The sequence below is a fragment of the Ornithorhynchus anatinus genome, chromosome Y2 (assembly GCF_004115215.2).
Source record: "Ornithorhynchus anatinus isolate Pmale09 chromosome Y2, mOrnAna1.pri.v4, whole genome shotgun sequence".
Taxonomy (NCBI): domain Eukaryota; kingdom Metazoa; phylum Chordata; class Mammalia; order Monotremata; family Ornithorhynchidae; genus Ornithorhynchus; species Ornithorhynchus anatinus.
Window position 1 is genome coordinate 2,732,770 of NC_053176.1, and position 9,781 is coordinate 2,742,550.

At 43.2% G+C, this 9,781-nt stretch overlaps 1 protein-coding gene across 1 annotated transcript; it reads left to right on the forward strand.

The window, feature by feature from the left end:
• The first annotated feature begins 361 nt into the window (after positions 1–361).
• Positions 362–9,475, forward strand: LOC114808662 (equatorin-like). Its single transcript, XM_029056451.1, has 4 exons — positions 362–554; positions 2,686–2,772; positions 4,613–4,766; positions 9,303–9,475. The coding sequence occupies exons 1-4, from the start codon at positions 479–481 to the stop codon at positions 9,415–9,417; spliced, it is 432 nt and encodes a 143-aa protein (XP_028912284.1). The 5' UTR covers positions 362–478; the 3' UTR covers positions 9,418–9,475.
• Positions 9,476–9,781: the final 306 nt, after the last annotated feature.

Sequence of the window (9,781 nt, forward strand, 5' to 3'; positions counted from 1 at the left end):
GGCTTATTATAGTGCTCTGCACATAGTAAACCATAAATAAATACGAATAATCGGTTGGGGAGCAGACGGTCAAAGAGTGCTGAGCTGTTGTAAGAGATTTAGGGAGATGGGGGAGGAGGAAATGGAGGGAGATGAAGAGGAGGGATGGCGAAGAGTGAATGGGCCCTGACACGGGCACAGCCTGGAGCTAGTGACACATCAGCCTTGCAGCTGGCCCCAAGCACTGGAGGGCATCATAAGCGTCAGACACTCCGCTCTCTCCGAGGCAGACGGGAACATGGGAATCTTGGATGAACACGGGAATCTTGGATGAAATTTGCATACATTGTGACACGCTTTGTTAATGTGATCCTAAGATTCTAGTTAGACTCTTTGTGAAATAAAAACAAAAGGAAAGCTAGAGAATCACTGGAGAGTGATAACATTTTCCCTTCAGCTTTTGGATTTTTATTCCCATTAGTTTTCTATATTTCCTACTATGAATCTTCCATCACTGACATACATATTTCTGTTTATTCTCTTAGGAATCACTGAAAGGACCACTACTTTGAAAGGTAGGCTTGTCTTCAAACATTTTAAAGTGACAGCTAAAAAGAAAGATAATTAATAAGATAAGAAAACCATGGATATTTTTTCCCTGAGAAAGTGAATTCATTTCTATCTTGAATTCTCAGGATAGAACTAGATGGTGTTATTCAATACCTGAGCGTATTATGTACAGGGAACGTGCCCGTTATTTCTGTTGTATTGCAGCCTCCCAAGTGCTTAAGACAGTGCTCTACCCATAGTAAGGACTCAATAAATATTATCGATTGATTGATGAACCGATAAAGGCTGACAGGATTTGCCCCACTGAATCATATAATGGCAAGGGATGGGGGACTGTTCCAACAATCTTTCCCTGTTTTAGCATCACACACAAAAGGCTGAATTATGGCTGCTGCCTGCTGCCTGCTTTCTTCTTTCTCAACCCACCATCTTCCTTTAGACACAGAGATGCCATCTGGAATGCTTTTTTCTTTTTCTTTTTACAATGCTATTTGTTAAGCACTTAACTATATGCCAGGCACAGTACTAAGTGCAGTTCTTGTCCCTTGTGGGGCTCACAGTCTTATTACACATTAATAAATAACATTAGTAATAATACACATTATTACTATTATTATTAGCCGGTCTTCAGTAAATACTATTGATTGATGACTGACTGATTGAGGAGAGGACAGTACACTATGCATGTATGCCTTGGGGCTGGGAATGATGGAGAGAGAACCAAGCAGAGAAGGGGAGCTGGTGGGGGTGAGGGAATTGGAAAAGGAAAGAAGCCTAGGCCAGAAGCAGCAGGAAGAAGCCAGGCTAGGTTCGGGAAGAGAACTGGGGTGGGGGGGAAGGAGCCGAGGGGAATAGGTCTGGTTTGAAGTGGGGTTGGAGTTTTCTGAGAGAAATCATTTCCAGATAATTTACAAACCACTGGACCTGCACCTGGCTTTTCGTATTTGCGGACTAAATAAGCAGAAGAATCCTCTTCCCCACTCCCTCCCCTTCCCTCTTTCTGGCTGGGGGACCCCTACCCATCCCTCCTGCCGCAGTGCAGCCCCAATCCAACTTTGCCTGTGGTTGGGGGATACAACAAAGATCACCTCTGCCTCTTCTGCTACTGCTGCTGCTTGCATTAGCACAGTTGTCCATTTATGTACAAGGGTGTGAGCGGCTGAAAATGTCAGTGAAGGACCCACAGTCCCCACCACATTGTTTACATATGTTTATAACTTATTTGTCAAACAATTTATATGAGAGGAATACCTATAAATGTCCATCTTTGTTGATTATATTCACAAATTTTAGCATTCCTAATATATGAACTTACCTCTCCTGTATTTGGTTTTCTCCTGAAGTGAGAAGAGCTTATTCATTAAATTGTATTATTTTTTAAAAAATAGATTGATAAACCAAATTTGATAGGAACTCTTTTGGGGATGCTTTATCTGAAGTAAAATACACAGGGATGGTCACTGTTTACTGTTGCCCTGTTCTTTCCCAAGTGCCTAGTACAGTGCTCTGTACATAGCAAGTGCTTTAATAAATGACTGAATGAGTGAATGAATGAGTTGGTACAACTAAAGATCTGTGGTAGCTCTCTTGTTATGTTCTGAGTACATAGATTCAACTGATGCTGAAATAAGAGAATCCAACACTTATCAGCCCAACCAGAATTGAAAGAAAAGGACAGAGAACCTGAGGAATTTTAAAAAAAGAAGAAAAAAAAGGTTCCATTCCACCTAGAGACTCCAGGGAAGGACTAAATGCCCCTTTAATTAATTCACTAATTAATTGATTCTTTCATTCATTCATTCATTCAATCATATTTATTGAGCATTTACTATGTGCAGAGCACTGTATTAAGCCCTTAGGAGAGTACGATGTTCACTTGTTACATTCCAGGAGATCCAAGTGGATGCTAATTAGCACTATATTAAACCCTTGGGAGAGTACAATGTACATTTGTTACATTCCAGGCGATCCAAGTGGATGCTAATTTCATTTGTTCTGTGTGACATTTTGCCTCACGCATCTAAGATTTGACATTAAGAGATTCTGAGAGACTGGCATATGTAGACTACATGTTGAAAACCAAGGGAAAAATCTTATTATTGTTCATTACAATGCCAATTGTATCTATTTTAACAGATCTGAAAGAAAGTTCCAAAGAGCTAGAGGAACGCATATCAGAAGGGAAGATTTCCCACAGAAGTGCGGTGTACAGAGCAAGACCATGTAAGAAAAAAAGGTTTTCAAATAGACTTCTTAGTGAAAACCCCTTTTCCCCATCTCACACTACCAAACACGAACTCCTGGATCGCTTCCTCAGTTCACTTTCCCTGCTCCTCCACTAGTGTTTATTCCCAAATGCCTTTACCCAAGGATGCACCCATGATGTCTATTTCAGTGCAAAAGCAAATGGAGAAGCCCACAACCAGATGACTGAAAGGAATGTTTTCCCATCACACCATGCCTGCCCTTGCTACCTGTAATACCTATGTCTGGGTTGGGATTTTTCTCCTGGTCTCATGATCCTCTCTGGGGCTGTAGCATTTCTAGATGTCAGGCAGCCTGTCAATCATATTGAGTGCTTACTGTGTGCAGAGCACTGCACTAAGCGCTTGCGAGAGTACAATACAATAACAGACGTGTTCCCCGCCCACAACGAGTTTACAGTCTAGATGTCATCAGTCTGAACACACTCAGGCGTGTTAAGGAAAGGATGTGCAGTGTTTGGAGCCCCCCACCCAGTTTCCCTGAGATTCTATCTTTGCACTGTCTACATTCTCCTCAAATCTGACACTCCTCCCTCTTTAAAATAAACTTGAATCTCACCATGGAACTAATCTACTTCCCTAAGGATGAAACAGGGACCCATCAGACTCACTCCTCCAAGCATCTACACTGCTCTGGGTAATTTGAACTCCTGAACCACTGCCCACACTACCAAACAGTGCTCCTCAAAGAGTGTATGTTGAATAAGCAATCAATAAGCAACCAACTCAGATTGCTCATGTCTAATGTTAACACACTTCCTAACTTAAGTTGGATTTGGAATTCATGGAATTCATGGAATTCATTCTCGCCTACCCTGCCGTCGACCCCTGGGCCCGTCCTCCCGCGGTCCTCCCGCCCTCCCTCCTCACCTCCGCCAAACTGATTCTCTTCCCCTCTTCAAAACCCTACTTAAAACTCACCTCCTCCAAGAGGCCTTCCCAGACTGAGCTCCTCTTCTCCCTCTACTCCCTCTACCACCCCCCCCTTTACCTCTCCGCAGCTAAACCCTCTTTTCCTCCTTTCCCCCTTTCCCTCTGCTCCTCCACCTCTCCCTTCCCATCCCCACAGCACTGTACTCATCCGCTCAACTGTATATATTTCCATTACCCTATTTATTTTGTTAATGAATTGTACATTGCCTTGATTCTATTTAGTTGCCATTGTTTATACGAGATGTTCTTCCCCTTGACTCTATTTATTGCCATTGTTCTCGTCTGTCTGTCTCCCCCGATTAGACTGTAAGCCCGTCAAACGGCAGGGACTGTCTCTATCTGTTGCCGACTTGTTCATTCCAAGCGCTTAGTACAGTGCTCTGCACATAGTAAGCGCTCAATAAATACTATTGAATGAATGAATGAATAAATTCATATGACAGGAGGTGCCGGTGTCAGTGTCAAGGACAGAAACACGGCCACTTTGGGCAACATTATTTACCCTTTCAGGCTTCTCGGAGTTATGATTTAAAACTTTCAGTGCAACAAATGACAATCCAGTGCCCTGAAATTCTGTACTTCTGAACATAGAGTTTACTCCCTTCCTGTCAACAGGACAAGGTCTGGAGGGGTGAAGACCTTGATCTATTCTGAAAGACTTGCTCACAGAGTCTTCCTGTGCAATGCTGTGTTCCCTGGGAGCACTCAGCCCAAATGGATTGACAGTGGCCTCACTGGGTCCTGTAAAACTCAATTCCAGCTCCCAAAACAGTTTCCAACTATGATATTTCCTTTCTTCTTCATGTGCTAAAGTTACTCATAAGGAGTAATATTTTTGAAAGTAAATATGGTTTCTCTCTCCAAAGCCTCTGATTTGCATAGTGAAATCGACAGTGCAACAGCTAAGCAAGAGGACTACAAGCTAAAACTCCTGCTAATTTTGACTTTGATGATTTTCATGTTTTTCCTATTCCTGGCAAGTGTCTGCCTTGGTCTGTTCTGTAGACTGAAGAAAATGGCGTAAGTTTTAATGTCACTGAATACAGGTTCTGGGCAAAAAACTGGGCCAGGCTCTCCCAGTGCATGCATTTCTCTCTGGAAGTAAATTGGGGACAGACCTCTTTCAGGTTACTCCAGGAGCATTTTGTTAGGTCACCACAGTGGCAACACAGTGCCAGGAAGGTTGACTGAAAGGAAAGATATTTATTTCCATTAGAGTAATATTTCATAAATTGCTCTTCCACTGTGCAATCATGCTACCCTGGCATCCTGAAAGAATTGATATTTCTCCCCAAAGATTCTTACTAGCTACCAAAGGACTGAATTATTATTCTGAAAATAGAGCTGCAAAATTTAAAATGAAAAAAACAACTCCAAAACAAAAAACCTCTTAAGTGAATGTGGCCTGTTGGCAATGGCAAGTGGGTGTTTCTTGGGGGGAGGGTGGGGGGGAGCGGGGGGATGGGGCAATAACGGCACTGGGTCAGGCCACCACCAGGGACAGGGGCTGGGAGAGTTCCCACAAGTTCTCGGACTGGGGGCTGCGCCCTGCGGTGCCCTGCCAAGCTTCCTCCTTCAGAAGTGATGGAGGAGAAGCAAAGGGGAGAGAAATATTCCAGATGTTTATTCCTCTCTTGCGGCTGCTGTTATTGCTGCTGCTTTAACAGAGCCTGCACGTCTCTTTCACCCCACCCCATCTTTCGCCCCCACCCAGAAGTCTCCCTTCCTCCCATCTTCACTACTCCCTCCAGCAGGAGCTTTGAACCCTCAACCCTCCCTGAGCCTCTTTATCAGCCGCCAATATTTGCCCAGGGAGCAGCTGAAGTTTGGCTGTTCTTGTGTAAATCTACTGAAGTTAGTGGATGAAAGGGAGGGAGAAGAAGAAGAATTACAAAAAGAATAATGATGGCATTTATTAAGGGTTTTCTATGTGCCACACACTGTGCTGTAGTGCTGGGGTCGACAGGCAGGGAATGTGTCTCCTGACTCTCTCAAGTGCTTAAGTACGGTGCTCTGCACTTACTTAAGCGCTTTAGTAAATACCTTTCTCATGGTAAACAGAGCTGAAAAATTTTAAAAAAAAAAAAGAAAAAAACCCCCCAAAACTCCAAAATGAATGTAGCCTGCTGGCAGTGGCAAGTAGGTGTTTCTCAGGGAGGTGTAGGGGTGGGGAGATAGGGGCAGTGGGTCAGCCTATATCTACCCCAGCACTTAGTACAGTGCCTGACATATAGTAAGTGCTTAACAAAATACCATTTTTAAAAAACCCAAAAAAAACCTGTGGGCTGTACTTCTACTGGGGAGGTGCAGATAAGTCTTGGATTTTGTACCCTGAATTCCTCCCTCTTCCATCTCTCCAGCTGTGGACATTGTCTGATTCCTACCACCATGCCCTCCACCCACCCATGGGGGGAACATGCCTAGCAACTCTGTTCTTTTGTACTTCCACAAGTGTGAATCTAGTGGCAGAATCCACAACATTGGAGCCGTAGGAAAAGAATGAAAGTTATGAAAATAGACTAAGACGAGGCAGGGGCGACTAGACTAGGGAGAGGAGGTGTGTGTGGATGTGTGGGTGTGTGGGCGATGGGGAGGATGGTGGTAGAGGCAGGGGCTTGAGCTCTGTGTGTGCGTGTGTGTGTGTGTGCGTGTGCGTGTGTGTGTGTGTGTGTGTGTGTGTGTGTGTGTGTAGGTATAGGTGTGAGTAGGGGGCAACAAATGAGAATAGCCAGGATAGGAATAATGGGAAGGGAGAATTTCCTGCCCATTTTTTCAATTGCTGGTCTGTAATCAATTTGAGAAGTGATGTCTACCCTCCTGACAGGGATGAGGAACAATTCAACCAATAAGAAGGAGCGTGGCCTAGTAGAACGGGCATGGCCCTGGGAGTCAGAGAACCTCCATTCACTTTTATTCTGTAAGCTCATTTTGGGCAGAGAACATGTCTGCCAACTCCATTATATCGTATTCTCCTAAACACTTAGTAAAGCTCTGTACACAATAAGTACTCAATAAATACTACTGCTTCACTGATTGATAATCCCAGCTCCACCACCTGTCTCCATCTGTGACCTTGGGCAAGTCACTGAGCCTCAGTTCCCTCAACTGCAAGATGTGGATTCAATACCTTGTTCTCCCTCCTGTTTAGACTGTGAGCCGCAGGTGGAACAGGCATTGTATTTAGCCGCATTATCAAGTAGCTACCCCAAGCTTAGATTAGTCCTTGGCACACAGTATATGCACTTAAATACCACTAGAAACAACAACAACAAAACTTATAAAGAAAGGGAAAACCAAATCAGCCTCAACTCCTGCAGGCTGCTTTGGGGGAATAACACTTCCAGCAGGACTTAGGGAGCAGAGAAAAGGTAGCGGGGCTAAGACTGTTTTGACTCTTAGGTCACCCACTTTCGTTCAGTTGTTTGAACTTTTTCTAGTACATAAACTATCCCTGGTTTAGATAAAATATCAGAGCATTACCAATTAACCTAATTGGTAATCTACTTTTAACTAAAGAAAATATACGGGAACGAAGCATTCAATGCAAATCATCTCGATCCATTGAGAAGCAGCATGGCCCACTGGTGGATAGGCCACCAGCCTAGAAGTCAAAAGGACCCGAGTTCAAATACCCACTCTACCACTTGTCTGCTGTGTGACCTTGGGCAAATTGCTTAACTTCTAGACAGTCAGCCCGTTGTTGGGGAGGGATTGTCTCTATCTGTTGCTGAATTGTACTTTCCAAGCACTTAGTACAGTGCTCTGCGCACAGTAAGCACTCAATAAATACAACTGAATGAATGAACTTTGCTGCCCCTCAGTTACCTCATCTGTACAGTGCAGATTAAGACTGTGAGCCTCATGAGGGACACAGACTGTAGCCAACCTGATTATCTTATATTTAGTACAGTGCCTTGACCCATAGAAAGCATTTAACAAACACCGTTAAAAAAAAAAAGAAAAGCTATCATTTCATGCATTTTCTCGCCTGATTTTTCCTCCATCTTGGGCAATTCTTTTTCTCCACTGCCGGGGGATGAGGAAAGGGGAAGGGTGGGAGGTGAACAGGAGAGGAGGGCTGGGGAGGGGAGAAGGGAGGGGAAAGTGGATGGAGAGGAGATGGCCCAGCAGGGAGGGTAAGTTATTCATTCAAGCACGAAGGTGTAGGGGAGTAAAAAAGAAGTAAGATTTGGTCTCAAATGACTCTTTTGTCCCCCTTCACCTTTCCTCTCACACCCCTTTCTCTGCCTCCCTCAAACTGCAAAGTTCTGTCCCAATCTCCCTCCCCCTGCCCCCATTATGCTCCCCCATTAGGTTTTAGGCACACCTGTTGTGAGTCTCCTCTCCTTAAGCCCCTAACACAGAGCAAAGGACAAAACAGGACTCCTGAATGTGGAATCCATTTTCCCAACTCCACGCGGGGTGTAGGTACAGAAACATGGCACTGGATCAGGAAAAAAATTTCCATAAAATCGACTCTAGTGAGTTGCGAATACCATGGACTGCCCTGAAAATAAACAAATGGGTTCTGGAGCAAATTAAGCCAGTGTGCTCTTTAGAAGGCCAAATGACTTGACTTAGATTAGTATGGTTTCAGACTGAAGGACTAATTCTCTGGAGAAGATGCTAATGCTGGGACAAGTCTAAGGAAACGTGGAAGATGCAGACTAGCAGCTAGATGGATAGAAACCACAACAACAATAATGGAAAGAGCCATTAGCAAGGTTACTGATTATGGCAGAAGGCAGGATGTTCTGTAGAAATATGTCCATAAAGTCGCTATGAATTGGAAATGACGGCATTTGATGTGTGTGTGTGTGTGTGTGTGTGTATGTACGTATATGCAAATACGATATGTTTATCAAATGTGATCAAATGAGTGAAAGGTTAAGGTACACTCACTATAAAGTATATATAATATACATATATACACACTATCCTATATAGTATACTTTATACTTCTACCAAATATATACACACTATACGATATAGTATACTTTATATACTTTATATACTATACTATATAGCATCTATACAGTGAGTATCTTAACCTTTCATTCATTCAGTTGCATTTTATGCAGTCAAATTTATTGAGCACCTACTGTGTGCAAGCTACTCTACTAAGTGCTTGGGAGAGTACAGTACAACAATAAACAGACCCATTCCCTGCCCACAGTGAACTTACAGTTGCTCAAACAGTTCCAGAGCTAATTTAACTATCCCTTCAAACGAGTTGAAAATTGGGGTCAAAGGAAACATTGGGCACATGTAAAACCCTTGAATATGCCCTTCTCATTAACATCCAAGAATACTAAACAAAACTGAAAAGATATTTTCCCTCCCTCCAAGTGAGAGAAAGTAATTCTTCCTGGCCAAAGAAAGAAAACTTGATATTGCAAGGACTGATATCTGCCCAACTTTTATTATGAAATTTTACACCTTTATGGCTGCTTGCTGAATTTGAAAGAATGTTTCAATTTATCTGTGAAGACGTATCACAAATTGAAACAAAAATCTGCAATGAAATGTAATAAGTATGTGTTTATCTTTTCCTAGGGTTCCTAATGATACCAGTGACCAGTTGCAAGGCGTTAGACCAGATCTGGCCCACCTATCTTATTTCAAACCACTGAAAGGTGTATCTGACACATCCTTCTCCCCGAACAAATAGCTCAGAGTGGAGTGATCCATCTGTGCTGATGCTGCAGAAATAAACTACTCCAATCAAAGAATCAATCTACAGTATTTATTGAGCACCTACTGTGTGCAGAGCCGTGCATTAAGCAGTTGGTAGAGAACAATAGGGGCAATGATCCCTGCCCTGTAAGAGCTGACATTTTGGTGCGGGAAATACACTAAAATAATTGACAGATAGGAGGAAAGAGAAATAGGTTATATGAACATTTGCTAGTACTTATGTATTAGGGTGTCTAAGATACTGTGTGTATTCGCAGAATTTCCCCCCCCCCCGGCTTCTGAAGGGAATACATTTTCTCTTTTGGGAGTGTGGACATCCTGGTAGTGGTAGCAGTGAA

What these genes read in the sequence shown, in the direction of transcription:
- LOC114808662 (XM_029056451.1), top strand. Translation starts at nt 479, where the DNA reads ATGAATCTTCCATCACTGACATACATATTTCTGTTTATTCTCTTAGGA. An exon ending in AAGGACCACTACTTTGAAAG is followed by an intron (nt 555 to 2,685) that starts GTAGGCTTGTCT and finishes CTATTTTAACAG; the next exon opens with ATCTGAAAGAAAGTTCCAAA. An exon ending in TGTAGACTGAAGAAAATGGC is followed by an intron (nt 4,767 to 9,302) that starts GTAAGTTTTAAT and finishes ATCTTTTCCTAG; the next exon opens with GGTTCCTAATGATACCAGTG.